Genomic DNA, 17,074 nt, shown 5'->3' with positions numbered 1-17,074 from the left:
GTGTGTTAATGTGAATTTTTCCGTTGGGTACTTGGGTAAATTAGAAGAACAGTAAAGCTATACTGTATAATTGTCATAACTTTCTATGTAGATAGTTGTAGTTTAGGGATAGCGATGGTGAAACTGCAGTGCCGATCAAGAGTTTAGAAAAGCACTCGTCACCTTGAGACATAAAATGTTAAGTCTCATTGGCCCGGTAATAAACACCAGCTACAGCTTCCGTCAGACCAAAACACAATAATGCTTAATTATTTCTGCTTCACGGCAGAAAAAGGTGCCGTTGTGATACCCTTAATCTACAAATACAAATTTGAAATTATTTTCAATGTCAGCTGAAGAAAATGCACATACAAAATAACTTCGTCTTCATGGCAAAATGAGAATATAATTTTCCTCACAGGTGGAATGAATAGTAGACATTTTACGATTATCTGATATTATGGCACACGTAAGTTATTCATCTGTTTTAGGTAAAAGAGAGGTCAGAAAAACAGCTGATACGTGTTGTGGGGTGCATAATTTTTGCGAAAACTTTGCACTTTAAATTTTGTATTAAAATATAACGCTAATTCATTTCTGACTTCACATAGTCATTAGAGATGACCTAAGGAATGTCTGGTTCAAAGCATAGTATACCCATAAAATTTCACCGTGTATACCCCCGAATCTGTTCTACTTTCAAAATGATTATCCCATTCCATATTTAAATTTAAATTGTAATTACTAGAAAATTCTTTTAACTATTTCTATCCTTCTTATAGATTTTCCATCCTTTTTACTATGTTGATCTTGAATTACTAGAAATTTCCATTAACATTACGTAACCATATTTTTTTATTAAAAAAAGCCCGCTGAGTTTGTTACGCCTGTTCTTCTCAGGTCTGTGGCATTCTTTTTGGGGTGGGTCGTAGTTTATGACTATGAATAAGTGATGTCACATCCTATTTTGAATAAATGTATTCAAATACATTACGTACATACCGAATTTGTCAGGAGGAGTGTTCCTAAGAGTTGTTTGACGTGATTCCTGCCGCCGAATTCCACCTTCGCCTCAAATGAGAATATCATCCCCACCATCTAGATGTCAGGCATTCCTGTACAGTGTACAGTATGGTTTTCAAGAATCTTCTACATACAGCCGCACAAGGAAGCTCATTCCATAGTTTTATCAGCTTACTTTTGCGGTGTTTCGAGGACGATAAGACATGAATACCTTCAAAAAAAGCGCGTACACTTATCTTAAAGGCCGGCAACGCTCCTGTGGTTTTGCTGGTGTTGAAATAATGTGGTATACTTTGGTTTGTGCTTTTTTTTTCATAAAAGCTTAGCATTTCAAGTAATCTTACAAAGCTCCTTATAGCATTTATCTTTCATTTCTTTAGCCCTTTCCCGTAGCATTTAAGTATTTAATCTCTTCTCTTTCAATTATTTAGCGTAGAGTACCGTGATGGAAATATTTCACGTAACTATAATTTTAAGCAATATATTTATTTCAAATTAAAATATTTTTATTCAAAATAGGATTTAAAATCACTTATTGAACGTCAAAAACTACCACCCATTCAAAAGAGACTGCCTCAGACCTGAGAAGAATGGGCGCAAGAAACTCGGCGGGCTTTTTTTTTAATATATTATGGATTACAATGTGATATCGTACAATAAACATTTATAATTAAAGAGCCTGAGGGTGTTCGCTTTATTCCCAGTCCGTGGTGTCATTAAGAAATTTGTTTATGCTATAATAACCTTTCCCACACAAACATTTTTTAACAATTCTTTTAAATTTCGTTACACATTTGTTTTGTATATTTTCTGGGATCATATTGTAGAAGCATATACATCGCCCAACAAAAGACTTACTAACTCGACTAACTCCCAACTGAGTAGTAGGTATTTATATAAGTTCATGATTATAGTAGCAAGTTAACAACTCACAGCCTGGTCCAATGTAATACATTTATCATGCAATTTAATATCGGTAAGTGTCGAATTTATATTTACATAGTCAACAGATTGAAACAACTAGACGTCGGATTAACACTCAGTAAATCAGTAATCAGTAATCAGTCAGTCTCGCCACGCGCTCTCAGTGAACGGTTCTGTATCGCGTGCGTTTGCGCTCATCATTCGTATTCACGTAAATATTGAATCGTCGCTGTGTAACCAAGCGTTCTACTTCAAATAAAATGATTTGTATTAAGTGCAACGAAAATGTAACTGATGCAGTTTTGTGTTCTGTGTGTCGTGGATCTCTTCACTATGCCTGTGCCGGTCTAACGGAAATTGGCTACCGACGCATGAATTCCGACAAAAAGGCTGCATGGAAGTGTCTGACCTGCCGTAATATGCCCAACCCAGCTACTACACCTGGATCCTTAAACGAGACACAAGAAGGTATTGCAGCTGTCCTAAAAGAACTACGAGATTTTCGATCGGATTTTTACTGTTATATGCCGATGACACAAAAATTTTTAAAGTCATCCGCGATATTGGTGACTGTGATACCTTACAGAGTGATTTAAGTAATTTCGAGACATTTTGTAATCAAAATAACCTATTTTTGAATACCGATAAGTGTTTTGTTATAAGTTATAGCAGAAAAAGAGAACCTATACAATTTCAATACAAACTTTTTCAAAAAGAACTAGCCCGCGTTGATCAAATTCGTGATCTAGGTGTAATTATGGATTCTAAAGTCACTTTTGTACCTCATATAGATAGCATTATAAATAAAGGTTTTAAACAATTAGGTTTCATACTTCGGGTAGGAAAACCCTTTAAGAGAGCTTTAACGTACAAGGTGCTGTTTAATAGTTATGTTCGCAGTCATCTCGAGTTTGCTAGTTCTGTTTGGAATCCATTTTTTAATATCTATGCAAATAAAATAGAAAGGGTCCAGAAAAAATTTTTAAGAGCTCTCGATTATCGTACAGGTCACTTATATATGGATTATGACACATCACTGAAAAGGCATGAAATATGCTCATTAAGTTGCCGTCGAAATTGTACTGATATATCAATTATTTTTAAAATTATAAATAATATTATCGATTCCCCACCATTATTGCACTCACTGTCATTTAGAGTACCTCAACGTCGCGAACGAACTTGCCGGAGCAAGCCTCTTTTTCTAATACCTCGTAGTCGTACAAACTACGCAGAAAACGCATTCATAAGACGTGCTTGCAGGTTGTACAATGATAAGTTATTACACATAGATTTATTTAGTGAATCCCTAAGCAGTTTGAAAGAATCTGCTTTGGAGTATCTTTCTGATAAAAAGTAATCAAGTTATTTTAAATAGATATGATAGTTTTCAAAAATGATGTTTATATTAAGTACGTATTTGTTTTATATCAATTAATTAATGATGTAGTATTACAAATGTAAGAAACGGTAGTTCTATAATGTAGGTATGTTGCTCTTCAAAGTTATGTTAATATTGTTTGTTTTAAATAAAATAATTAATTAAGTAGTTATTAAAATTGAAGTAGTGTGTAACTCCTCAAAATGTATATCTATAAATAAGTATTTGTGTTATATAAAATAATTAATAATGTAGTTTGTAAAATGTAGGAAACTCTTCAATACTTATGTTAATATTGTTTGCTTTAAATAAAACTATAAAATAGATTTAAAAAAAAAATTGTAGGTTAATAATGTAGATTGTATGTAACTCTTCAAAACTTATGTCTATAATTAAGAATTTGTATTATATAAAATAATTAATGATGTAGTTTTTAAAAATCTAGGAAACAGTAGGTCTTTATTTTACTAAATGTTTCTCAGCTAATATAGTTATAAATGACTGTTTGTTTCTGAATAAAATAAATAAATAAAAATAAATCATTTTCACCAAAACTGAACAACATATTAAGAGACTTGTGATGAGCATTTTCCGATACTACCTACGGTATCTAGGTTTTTTACATTAAGGTTAATTTTATATATTATATTTTTGAACATAACCTCTAATAATAGTGGGTTCGCGATTATCGCTATCTTTCGCGATAAACGAGTCTGTAACTTCTCCACAATACGTTGAGTAGTAAGGTCAACAGTCACTCGAGTGAGACTGCTCAGAGATTTGACCTCCAACTCTCATGGAGTTACTTTCCTCCTCGTGTTTTTAAAACTAAGGATACTTTAAGGCTGCTGTAACGTTATAATGGAGGTTTTGGGGGATTACTCTGCTACGTAAGATATGAATCGATCTTAGGCAGTCGTATGACTGCTAGGGCTGTAACAGCCATAAGCAACGCAAGCCATGTAATTATTGATTAAATACGTTTTCAGAAACGAACAATATTAACAAATGTAAACTTTTTTCGCTTTTAAATAGTACTTTCAATCACACACGCAATTATAGTCTTGCATTACAAGACAGACAAGGTGAGATATGCCTGTCTCTTTCCGGTGCAATGCGTTTCGCTTTAGAACTGTCAAGCGAGTGCTGTACATATCAACTTATTGTCACAGGTCACCTACACCGTCCATACCCTACTATTAATCATAATTGATAATAGTAGGCTATGCCTACGCCATAGAGCTGCATGTATCAGCTACAAACACATAAAAGATAGCTGACAGTGACACTGGCGCATAAAGGAGATTGAAACTCTTTCATACATTCCTGGGCCCAAGTGATAACAAGATGAAAGTAGCACCATTTGGTGAGCTGAGTAATCGAAGATATAAAAATGAGATTATGTCTAAAACTATATGTTGACAGCTCATCTATTCTAGGTTTTTTAAACGCCTAGCTGCTAAAGATTTATCACATACTTATATTAGATGGGTACTAACCTTGTTTTTTGTTTTAGATAAAAAATACCTACCTATCTACGTATACCTATCTACTACTGTAACGACATTTTTTTTGCATTATAATATAAGACAATTGGTAATTAGATAATATAATATAGTATACCTAAATTAAAAGATAGTTTTATTTGCTCCGATAAGAATAATATATATTCATTAGCTCATACATAAACTGTAAAACAGACTGCTAGAGACAATCACTTTCCTTGGAATTCAATTGGGTAGGTAGTTAACAAGTCGGTAACTCAACGAATACTACAAGAAACGACCCGTGCCACTAAATAAATAAAAAAAAATACAAGAAACGAAGTAACAATGGCAAAGAAACGAAATGATCTGTCAGACTATCATTGTCAAAGTGAAGTTTTTTTTTTGCGCCATTTATTGGCCTGCACGGTTTGTGCGTCAGCCATACAAAAAGGTGAGGAAGTGTGTCATTGGATTGAGAATTGGAACGGAATTTGGAAAAGGATCAGGTAAATTTAGTATATAAGTACATAAATGGTTATAATTTTATATCGTTAAGAAAAATAAAACTAGCTAAAATTCTATATACATCAATATTTATATTAGATAAAAGGACAGAAATTGAAGTAGGAAAAGGAATTTTAATGTACAAAAGCGAGGAAATAAAAGCGGAACGGTCATGTCGAGGACAGGCAAAGAATATATGATTAAAATCCCCAACGTCATTACCACACTCACATATATCACTAGGCAAAAGGTTAAGCCTTGCCATATGCAAGGGAATGCATGCATGGCGCAGCCTCATACGAATAAGAGTCGAAGTGGTAGCTTTACCAAACGTCAGATTTGAAAACCACGGTTTAGGAGGTATATCCACCTGGATCGTGCTGTAATATCGACCTTTAGTCTGACTTGAAGAAAGCCACATATGTGTCCAAGAGTTGAATAACTGGGATTTAGGAAGGAGGGCCAAATCACAACAAAAATTTTGGTACGGAACCAGATCTCCGTCATTGACCGCAGCTTTGGCAAGGCTATCAGCCTTGGTATTGCCAAAGATTCCTGAGTGCCCCGGAATCCAAGCAAAGGAAACTGTGTAATTTTTGCTACAACATTGATACAATAAATCACGACATGCAATAATGACTGGATGATTGTTACTGCTAAAAGGAAATCTGTCCAAGGCTTGTAGGGCACTTTTAGCGTCGGTAAAAATTATTGTGTTTTTTAATTTCATGATTAAAATGTATTCCAGAGACTTCAGCAGACCAAAACATTCTCCAGTAAATACTGAAGTCTCTGGAGGCAATTTTATTTTCTGTACAATGCCAAACTGTTGATGAAAAATGCCAACTCCCACACACTTCTCAGGACCGGGTTTGGAAGAATCACTAAAAACTAAATGGCAATGTTTCCATCGGCTGTCACTGTCAATAATATCCATAAATTTGGCATTGGCAGAAGGATCTTGTTTACAAACACCAAAGTCAAACAAAATAGATGGATTTAAAATTAATGCATCATAGTTAACACAAAATATAGGAAGAAATTGTGATCTATGTGTTGGAGCTTGAAGAGCTAAGTATTTTTGGAGACTAACAATAAGGCATGGCGGCGATTTATGAGCCCAGTACGAATAATCCATACATTCCAACAGAGACCGTAACTTATAGTAAAGAGGATGAGTATAAACTTGAAATGCTCTAAACAGGAACCTGTCACAAAGAAATTGACGTCTGAGGTGCAGCGGGGCTTCAGAACATTCCACCTGCAAAGCGTTAATAGGGCTCGACCGCATAGCTCCCGCAATTATTCTCAGAGCCTTAGACTGGATAATGTCTAACTTATGGAGAGCTACTGCATTACAGGGTTCAAGTATAAATGTTCCATAGTCTAAAATGCTTCTTATTAGAGCATTATATAGAAGCTTTAGAGAGAAAGGATGGGCTCCCCACCAAACTCCAGAGAGACAACGCAGTATGTTTATAATCTTCTCACATTTGGCACTTATATAGTAGCAATGAGGGCTTCCTGTAAGTCTTGAGTCTAAAATTACCCCAAGAAATGTTGCTTCACTTTTAGTGGGAATTCTAATGTTATTATAAAATACAGATACTGCTGGAGGAAGTCTCATACGTGAGAATAAGACTATAATACTTTTAGGAACCGATAGGCTTAAAGTGTTATTGTCATGCCAGACTTTTAATAACTTAAGGGAATGTGTCATAGTATCAGACATGTTGTCTACAGAATCACCAGACACATAGAGGAGTAAATCATCTGCATATTGGAGTGTGTTAACTTTACCCTTAAGGGAGGCTTCCAGATCATGAGAATATATATTGTAAAGTAAAGGACTTAAAACTGAGCCCTGAGGTAAACCTTTCCAGGCAATACGGGATTGGTAGGAGTCTCCTGATATTACTTTAAGCATTCTACCAGAGAGAAGATTGATTGTGAAGCTTATAAAAATTTGTGGGATATTCAAATTAGTCATTTTTTGTTTCAGAATTGAAAGGTTGACATTATCATAGGCTGCCGACACATCTAAGAATGCCGCTAACACAGACTTATTGTAAGAAAATGCCAATCTTAAGTCTGTCATAAAAATACTGAGACTATCCATTGTACTCCTGCCTTTCCTAAATCCAAACTGGTTTGGTGATAGTAACCCCTTACTCTCAATAAACCATTCTAGTCTAGTTTTAATTAAATGTTCAGAAATTTTGGACATAACTGGAGCTAATGCAATTGGTCTGTATGATGATGGATCATTAATCGGTTTGTTGGGCTTGTGTATTGGGATAACTTCATGGATTTTCCATGATGGAGGAATATTACCTGATGTTAAGATTGAATTAATTAAACTGAGAAAATAAGAAAGGCAGGAATCATTCAGGTTTTGAAAAAAGGAATATGGAATTCCATCACAACCAGGGGCTGAGTCCCTTAGTTTTGAAAGAACCCCTTTGAGTTCTGAAAGGCTAAAGGAAATGAATGAATTGCTACTATCATGCTGGGGGAGGAGAGAAAGCTGTGAGTTAGAAGACATATTATCTATAGATGGGACAAATGGTGGAGCTAATCTGTCAAGAAACAAATCAACTGTACTGCTATCCATAAGAGGAGACCTTGGAGGTTTAAAAGAGGATCTGAATCTACGAATATTTTGCCAAACTTCAGATGGAGAAATGTCTGGTGAAATTGAGGCACAAAAAGATTTCCAGCCATTGAATCTTTTTTGTTTTAATAATTTACGTGTTTTAGTTATAATATTACAAAGAACATTAAAATTTTGTGATGTAGAATTTTCTCTGTAATTTTTTTCAGCTATCTTTCTCTCAGCTATCGCAGCAGAACACTCACTGTCCCACCAAGGAGGTGATGGAATATACCCATTGCCATTATTATTATTAATAGGAAAAACTTCCTCAGCAGCCTGTAGTAGGGCCTGTGTAAAAGCTTCATTACAAAGATGATTATTGCTATCATTTAGTGGAGGTATGGTTGATAAATTTTGTTGAACTTTATCTCTATATAATGACCAGTTAGCATCCTTAAGTTTATATTTTAACCGGGAAGGAGACTTTGACAACTTTTCGCTAATTTTTTGAGGAAATGATACAATTAGTGGAAAGTGATCACTTCCATATGAAGACGATAGAGGCCACCAGTTTAATGTAGGGGCAAGGGAGGGACTACACAGGGTTAGGTCTGGTGCACTAATACCCTCATGGGGCTGTGACCTTCTAGTAGAACAGCCAGAGTTTAGAAGGCATAAATTATTATCATCTAAGATGTCTAAGATTCTAGCCCCATAATGATCAGACTTAGAACTTCCCCACATAGAATGTTGTGCATTGAAATCTCCCATGACTAAAATAGGGCGCGGGAGTGAAGATAGAATGCTACAAATATCATCAAAGACTTCAGTGGAAGGGTGAGGTATATACATATTTACAAAACAAATATTATTTACACTAGCAGCAATAATGGAAAATTTATCACTGTGATTAGGGATGGGTATGTGGACAAAGGGCACACCTCCTCTAAGAATTAGTGCAACTCCACCATACCCATCTGTTCTGTCTTCTCTAAGACAGATATGTCCTGGAATTCTAAAATTGAATCCGGGACGAAGCCAAGTCTCTTGAAGAGAGACTGCAAATGGTTTGTAACTATTCAATAAATAAATTAGGTCACTTTTTTTACTATTAATACTCCGGCAATTCCACTGAATCACTAGAGACTGGTTTTGTGGATGGTCCTGACTGGCCATGATTTAAAAAACTTTTCAAAGTAGCAGCATCGTTGGACGGTATTTTAATTATATTAGATTGTGAAAGGTACTGAATGATAGAAATGATGAGATCCTTTGTTATTATTTCTGACAAATCATTGTAATTTTTGAGACAACCTGTAGAAAAGGAAGAAATGTTGCTGTAATCTTGGATAAGCTCTGCATGCGCTTTTTGATCATATCCCTTACTAGAATTTCTGGGACGAACTTTGGGTTTCAAGAATACTGTTTTCCTATATGACTGTGTGGGACTCTTAGAAAGGCTTGTTAAATTATTGGGGTTGGAATAAGTAATAGTTGGACTAGTAGGGGCCGATGAAGCAGAAGCAAGAACGTCAGCATAAGATTTCGAAACTGGTGGATGGACTTTACTGGCTTCTGAATAAGATATAGAGTTTCTAGCCATTGTTTCCTTAATAGCTTTTTGTCTAGCATACTCCGGGCACATTTTGTCGGTTGCGAAATGGGAACCAGAACATAAGATACAGACAGCATCATTCCTTTCAGTGTCACAGCTTATACCTGAGTGGTTGTCACCACATTTGTAACACCTTGGAGTGCCTCTGCATTGCATTTTGGTGTGACCAAAACGGCAACAATTAAAACATTGCAGCGTGGGGAAAATATAAAGCTCTACAGATAAGGAATTGAAACATATAAAGACCCTGGGAGGTAACACCTTCCCGTCAAAGGTTAAAACTACGGTCTCAGTTGGAATGAACTTGGGTGTCTCTCCATCATATACCTTTCGGTTTAATCTCCGAACTTTCAAAATGCTTCCACAGTTCTGCGGAAGCTCAATATTTTCTATAATATCTTTCTCATCCCAGTCACATGGCACACCTCTCACAATTCCCATGCGGGTGATAGTGAAGGCCGGAATAAATGCTTTGTATTTATTAACATCAAGAGATTTGTGATCTAGAAATGTGTTAGCATCCTGAAATGTTTTAAATTGTAAAGACAACCTATTCCTTCCAATCTTTTTGATGCTTCCCTCTACAATGTTTTTTATCAAACTTTTTTTAAGGAAAAATCCAAATTGTACTGGGTGAATAGATCCGGTTTGATTTTGTAGTAAGATTTTTGAACATGGACAACATAAGGCGCAGGGTCTGACGCTTGGTAAAGTGACCGAGCAGAACGAGGGTTACTTGTGATATTATTAGACTGAACAGCCTCATTATGGTGGATTTCGGTGTTTTTATCATTAGACTCAAGCATGTTAGGAATAACATTATCCTTCAAATCATTGGGAGAGTATTGGGAATCTGATGGACCCTTATATCTGTGATTTTTTCTCTTCCTTTGATTTCTATCTGAGATTCTCTTTCTTTTAATTGATTTCGTGTTTTCCGAACAGTCCGTATCTATAATTGAACTTTCCGTTTCCATTCCCGACGCATCTATTGTGACTACATGAGACACCTGGAGGGATGCCCCTCCAGGGTCTTCGGGCTCCAACATGGACGCCAAGAGAAAAATTCTATTTACATATAATACAATAAAATGACTTACCAGGTGAAGAGAAAAAAACTAAAACTATAAATAATAAACACTAACTACTTATATATACACCTTACAACTTAACTGATCCTATAATATCAAATTAATTTAACTTTCAAAAGTTTTGCCAAAAAAGGACGTCCGCCTACTTCTAAACTTCCCGCCTTTTTTCCAAAGTGAAGTTAGCGTTGAGGAACAAGGATTTCACTAGTATCGATTTTTTATGTAAGTCGATTTATGGATCGATTTATTGATATTAAAATAATTGCTCAGTTCTGTTTTTTTCCTGAGAAAATAATATATTTTATTCATAATAATAATTCGAACATAAACTATGTACCTTACTAATATTATTGAAATAAAACAACTGGATCTTATGTTATGTTATTTTATTCGATTACGTCATTTTAATCGGTTTTCTTTATTTTAATGTTTTTTCTGTTTGTAGATTGAAAAATGAGCTAGTTTTTGTATTTTAGATCAGAAAAATATACCCTTTTTTTTAAAGTATATTTCAACTTGTTAACCATCAGGCCCAAAAGTCCCATTCTCCTCTATTTTGACTCTTGACAGTTCAAAATTCGAATAAAATATTCGATCATGAATGTTCATTCCAATTTGCACAGAGTACATTATAATATAAGGATCATTTGTGTTCTGTGGTTCATTCATACTTCATAGTATACAGCGGTAAAAAATACATAATTCATCAGTTTCACATTTTATTTCAGATTTATTGAAAATTATTAATTTGAGATGGGTTGTTTACAAAATGCAAAACAATTATTAATAGCTGCAGTTCGTGTCCAATAAGTATATTTATAGAGGTAACCTAAATATATAACCATAAACGATGAATAGATTAAGAGGGCCATTATGGAAAAGAATAATCTTTATGAATTGTCCGCGCTTCGTTAAACCAATAAATGTATCATTCACTAAGATTCCCGTTGGTATCAAAGTTCCAAGCACACTAAGCTTTTCCATCCTTACCTTAATTGGTTTGGAAAAGATATACAATGCAGAAGATGAATTAATTTTGACCATAAAGCATTGTGTCCTATTTATACAAAGAGGTGAATATGACAAAGCGGAGAAGTTGCTTCATGTTGCTCTAAAGCAGGCCCAACTAATGCAACATCAATCAGGAATAACATATGTGTATGATGTCATGGCCAATTTAGCACTTCAAATGGAACAGCTTGACAAGGCTAAGAAATTATTTGTAGCAGTAGCACAAAGAGTAATGGGTTCTGGGGCAAGCGAAGATGATCCCAGAGTTGTACATATTAATTTAAAATTAGCAAGAGTGTGCCATTTACAAAAAGATTATATAACAGCCCAATTAGGCTATGATTGGTGTTTAGAAAAACTGAATGCCCAAGTTGATCCTTCAAATGACTATAAAATGTTAATAGCTATGGCAGAAGACTGGTATGGTAGGCTGTTTGTTGAATGTAATAAATGTGAACAAGGCTACAAATATATGCTCAGTGCTTACAACAGAATGAGGGATTTTAAAGACATGGAGGTGGCACATATTGTTGTACAACTGAATGACTTAGGTACTGTTTGTGAAAAAATGGACAACCTTGATGATTCTATCAAATATATTTCTGAAGCTATAGAATTAGGGAAGACACAACCAGATATGGAAGATTTAGGTATTATGTATGTAAATTTGGGTAGAGCCTACATGAAAAAACAATTGCTTACCATGGCAAGGAAAAACTGTGGACATGCTTTACGATTAGGAATTCTAAACAAAAATAGTGAATTAAAAAAAGAAGCTGAACTTTGTATGCAAGAAATAAATAGCTAATGTTAGAAAAATTTATTTTGTTTAATAATTCAAATTGTGTAATCATAATAATCTTCCATAAGTAAAAAGTTAAAAATTTAAATTACACATGAAATAAATCATCACATAAAAAAAAGATTAGCTTAAAATATAATTGTTTTTAACCCAATTGTAACATTTTACTGTATATAATGCAAAATAAACTATTCTGTTATAATATAATATTATACTATGCCGACAATAGCATTAATCTGCACTCTCCTTTGTGACACTGAATGGTTCAGATACAATCTCTGTGTGAGTATTTGAAATAACAACATCCTTTACTGGCCGATCATTAGATCCTGTTACTGTCCTTTCAATCTTGCGAACAACATCCTGTTGACAAAATATCATACATTGTTAACTTCTCAGTCTCCGGTAGTAAATACATAAAGTAGTTTAATTCAATGTGTTACTATGACTTAATTTCAGTGATAACATAATACAAAATATATTATTATAAATTAGTGAAGGATGAATTTTACTGGGCTCATCTGGTTATCGTAATCACTTAAACTTGGGCCTAGGGCAACATTTAAAATATGAAATAATGTACCATTCCATCCAAGATTTTTCCAAAGACCACATGTCTTCCATCCAGCCATGGAGTTTTAGTTGTTGTAATGAAGAACTGAGATCCATTTGTATCTTTACCAGCGTTTGCCATAGACAACCACCCAGCTCCATAGTGACGGAGTTTGAAGTTTTCATCTTCAAAACGTTCTCCATAGATACTGCGTCCTACATAAGAAAATTGTACAAAAAAAATAATTAGTTTTCACACTTATGAATTTCACCTAATGATGCTTAAAAATAGAGATAGACCAAGTATTAATCATAGTACAATTAAAAAATTGTTTCTGATCACATTGAAAAATACTTTAGATACTATTAAAATTACCTTTTTATTATACAAATGTGTTTATAGTCAATATTTTATTATTAATCTTAATGTGGATTTGTGAGATATTTCAAACAAATCATTTTATTTTTTAGAGGTTATAAATGTGCTTCACATTTACTTCACTCTTTTTTTCTTTCCTACTAAAGCAATTAGCATCAAAATTCGCACTATCATCAACAATTATTAATCAAGAAAAGGATAACTTAAAAAAATTAAGAGTTAGCCATTTAAGGTCTGTTTTTGATTTTTTAGAATACAAATTTTATGGCAGGTGTTATCTTTTTTGTTATATGTGTATATAACAAAAAAAGGTTAGCATTTATTATAGGGTGTGCGTATAGCAAGACAAGTGATAGAGAAGGGAGAGTTAATGAGACCTTGCATATAAATATTAAGGTGTAAGGTCAAAAAACCTAAATATTGCATAAATGCCATGAATAGAAAACAATAATTGCTGTATTATGCTCCTTATCAGATTAAAAATATTATATTTTACTAAACACAGCCGGGAGTAGTTTATTAATTTGGAAAACTTACTGTCTAACTAAGCTGTTAATAAAATTAGATTATTTAAGTTAGTTAATTAGATTAGTTTATAACTTTGATTAAACATAATATTATAATATTTCTTGTAATCCCCCTAAATGGCTAAACTACTGTGAAATTTAGTGTCTTCATCTGGGGCAGAATTCAAATTAAGTTAAAATAAAAAATCTTACCACCAGTTCCATCACCCTTAGTAAAGTCACCACCCTGGATCATGAAATTGCTGATGACTCTGTGGAATTTGCTTCCTTTGTAACCTTCTCCTTCAGGCTTTTGAGCCAATTGGAAGAAGTTTTCTGCTGTCTTTGGAACAGTTTTTCCAAAGAGGCCAATTGTTATTGTACCAATTTCATCATCACCTATTTTCATGTCAAATTTGACCTAAGAATTAAATATTTTTTATTAATATTAGAATGAATGTTTATAAATTGATTTGTAACCTAACTAATAATAAAATTGGCACAGGCCAATATCAGTAAAATCCTTTGGTCTTTGTACCATTATCTCTAATCTTAAATAAATTTAAAAAAACAATTGCTGTAAACATAAATTATTATTTGGGAATTGCCTCAAATGATTAATAATAGATACACACTGGTTTTATTATATAATTATCACTAAAACCAGTTCCGAGCCTTAACATAGAAGATCATCCTTATTGTATCTTGCCAGTATGAAAATATGCTGTGATTTCATCATAATATGATAAAATCAAACATAAGGACTACACCCTAGTGCCCCAATTGATAATCACATGATCGGTTCAAAGAGGAACATGTAAAAATCAAGCTGAAAAAAACCTCACTATTACTGATGGTTGATTGCCTGTCCACTAACAGAAAAACAGCAAAATAAAGTCTCCATTCTCTTTTATTTGACTGGCTAAACATACTCATTCCGATTCTTTTCAAAATTTTCTTTTGTTGTTATTTGTTAGATGTAGATCAGGCCTGACATCAAAAGAGATCTGATAATGTATCAAAGAAGTTATTCTGTGTGGAATGCATCCTAAATACAACCAACTTGTTCTTGTCAGCTTTTATTATGTTTTTAGAAACTAAAAAAACTTAATATAGGGTTATTTAGAGGAAATATATACTGGTTTATTCTTTGTGTGCCAACACAATAGATCCTGTTAAAAGCACACGTCATCAAGTTCACTGACCTTTCAGAAACTTTCAAGTTCATCACGATATTAATTGACTACGAAAATATTTTTATTTATAAATAAAAATCGAATAAACTGTTTTGCATACCTTATGGGTTACTTTGGGTCCCTTCGGAGCTTCATCAGATAAAACTGTAGTGGCAATTAGGAGAAGTCCAAGCGTAGTCACTAATATCGCCATGATTAATATTAATTTATACTTTTTTCTGATTATATTGAAAACTTTAAATTTCGGAAAAGTTATTCTTTATTTTTGTTAATGCGGTTGTCACTGATGCTTATTGCTTACTGATCGGAGGTGGGACTTGGACAAGAATGATCATTTCATCAATGACCAATGTAGGAACAAGTTACATCAACTCAAAGTCAAATCATCTGCCGTCATTCAACTGATTAGTTGATAAGGTTGAAGATCGATTGTTACAGTTAGTGCGTGTCCCGCGGCTGTTCGATTCAACTCAACTGAAACTTTGAAAGTTCAAACTGCCAATTTGCCAAGTGGACGAATCAGGAATACCGAATAATAATAATTCTTGAGTCAAGTGTAATCTCTCGTTACAGAAAATATATTATTTTTAGGCTGTATTAAGTTCTGTATTAGCTCTCGTTATAGTAATAGTGTTCTGTCATCTGTGGTCTAGCTGCTCTGCAAGTCTCGTTAGATGCAGCCTGGCCACAGAACACTGTTACTAATATCACCGGTTGCAGATACCAAAAATAACAAAAACAAGCGAGTATAGAGTATTTAGTAACAAACAAAGGGTGAGACCTTAGCATATTAACGCTACAGAAGTAGCGTCGGTAACTTCATAACAAAAAGAAAGAACAAGCGATATATAACTAAGGCTGAGATAGAACGGGACAAAGCTCTTGCATCTCTATCGCGTAACCCATTTATTTATTTGGTCTAATGTTTACTATGGGGCAAATAAACAAAGATCTGTCAAGTCATCAAGCTTGCGGATGGTATTTTTCAAACATATTTGGAGTGTGATACGGATTTCTTTAACTTATAAAAGTTAACGCCATGGTTGGGTGTTGTGTGTCTGGTTGCCAAAGCCGCAGTGAATGTAAAAAGCCAGCAGTTAGCTTCCACACGTAAATATTGCTTTTCACCTAACATATTCAATATAATTTGTAACAAGCTTGTATCAAATAAATTTTATATGAAATATTATTTCCAAAAGTATTGATTGATCCATAATCCCCTATTTTCAGTATATTTGTCGTAATCAAAATAAACATAACTTATAACAGCGAAAACCAAAATGTTGCTATAACATAGATATACTTTTACCCAAGTTATAGGATAATAATTTATTTTAAACCTTATTTTATAGACAGTATAAATTCTGATAGGAAGGAGTAAACTAAGCAAACCGTTAAGGGGTTCCATTGATCATCATATTCGACCACGACAATTACTTGAGCATAACGACATTACGGTAGATGACTCAAATATCCGGATCCGCATATAAAAAATTCGACCGAGTATCGTTAATTTGTCCCTAAGAAGCCAAGCTGTCCTCGTAGAAATCACTATCCCATATGAAGACTACCTCGTGAAAGCTGAGAAGTACAAGTTCAGCAAGCACTTTGACTTGGCTAACGAGATGACCGACGAGACGTTGACTCGACCATCACAGCCCGGATAGTCCTTACGGCAGTCTTATAGAGGACTTATATAATATAATATATTACTTTTTGATCAAACTGTAGCTGTACCTACAACCAATAACATCAATTAATACAAATGTGTAATATCTAACTTGTAACGTAATACCTTCGTAGCATTATAGATCGTAGAAATATAAATCGTGCATATTAACTGTAATAAGCGTATGCCGAAAGATTCGTGCTTAAAAGAACATATTATTGTATATACCGTAATATTAGCTCTTATAAGAATCATTTCATAATGCTGTACATCAAGACATAGAATCACGCAGATCACCAGTAGTCAGCTCATCGAAGTACAAGCATCGTCACGTTCTCTCGAAGACCGCAGATATACTC

At 34.0% G+C, this 17,074-nt stretch overlaps 2 protein-coding genes across 2 annotated transcripts; one reads left to right on the top strand and one right to left on the bottom strand.

Annotated features, from left to right (window-relative positions):
• Positions 1–11,238: 11,238 nt before the first annotated feature.
• On the top strand, positions 11,239–12,430 carry LOC126976826 (tetratricopeptide repeat protein 19 homolog, mitochondrial). Its single transcript, XM_050825449.1, has one exon. It carries the CDS (start codon positions 11,451–11,453, stop codon positions 12,417–12,419), a length of 969 nt encoding a protein of 322 aa, XP_050681406.1. The 5' UTR covers positions 11,239–11,450; the 3' UTR covers positions 12,420–12,430.
• LOC126976843 (peptidyl-prolyl cis-trans isomerase 5) lies at positions 12,417–15,536 on the bottom strand. Its single transcript, XM_050825472.1, has 4 exons — positions 15,147–15,536; positions 14,064–14,271; positions 12,997–13,181; positions 12,417–12,776 (listed from the first exon to the last, which is right to left on the bottom strand). The coding sequence occupies exons 1-4, from the start codon at positions 15,237–15,239 to the stop codon at positions 12,645–12,647; spliced, it is 618 nt and encodes a 205-aa protein (XP_050681429.1). The 5' UTR covers positions 15,240–15,536; the 3' UTR covers positions 12,417–12,644.
• Positions 15,537–17,074: the final 1,538 nt, after the last annotated feature.

The sequence above is a fragment of the Leptidea sinapis genome, chromosome 42 (assembly GCF_905404315.1).
Source record: "Leptidea sinapis chromosome 42, ilLepSina1.1, whole genome shotgun sequence".
In the NCBI taxonomy this organism is placed as follows: Eukaryota; Metazoa; Arthropoda; class Insecta; order Lepidoptera; family Pieridae; genus Leptidea; species Leptidea sinapis.
Note: the sequence above shows the minus strand (reverse complement) of the source record. Positions and strands in the feature narration are given on the sequence as shown.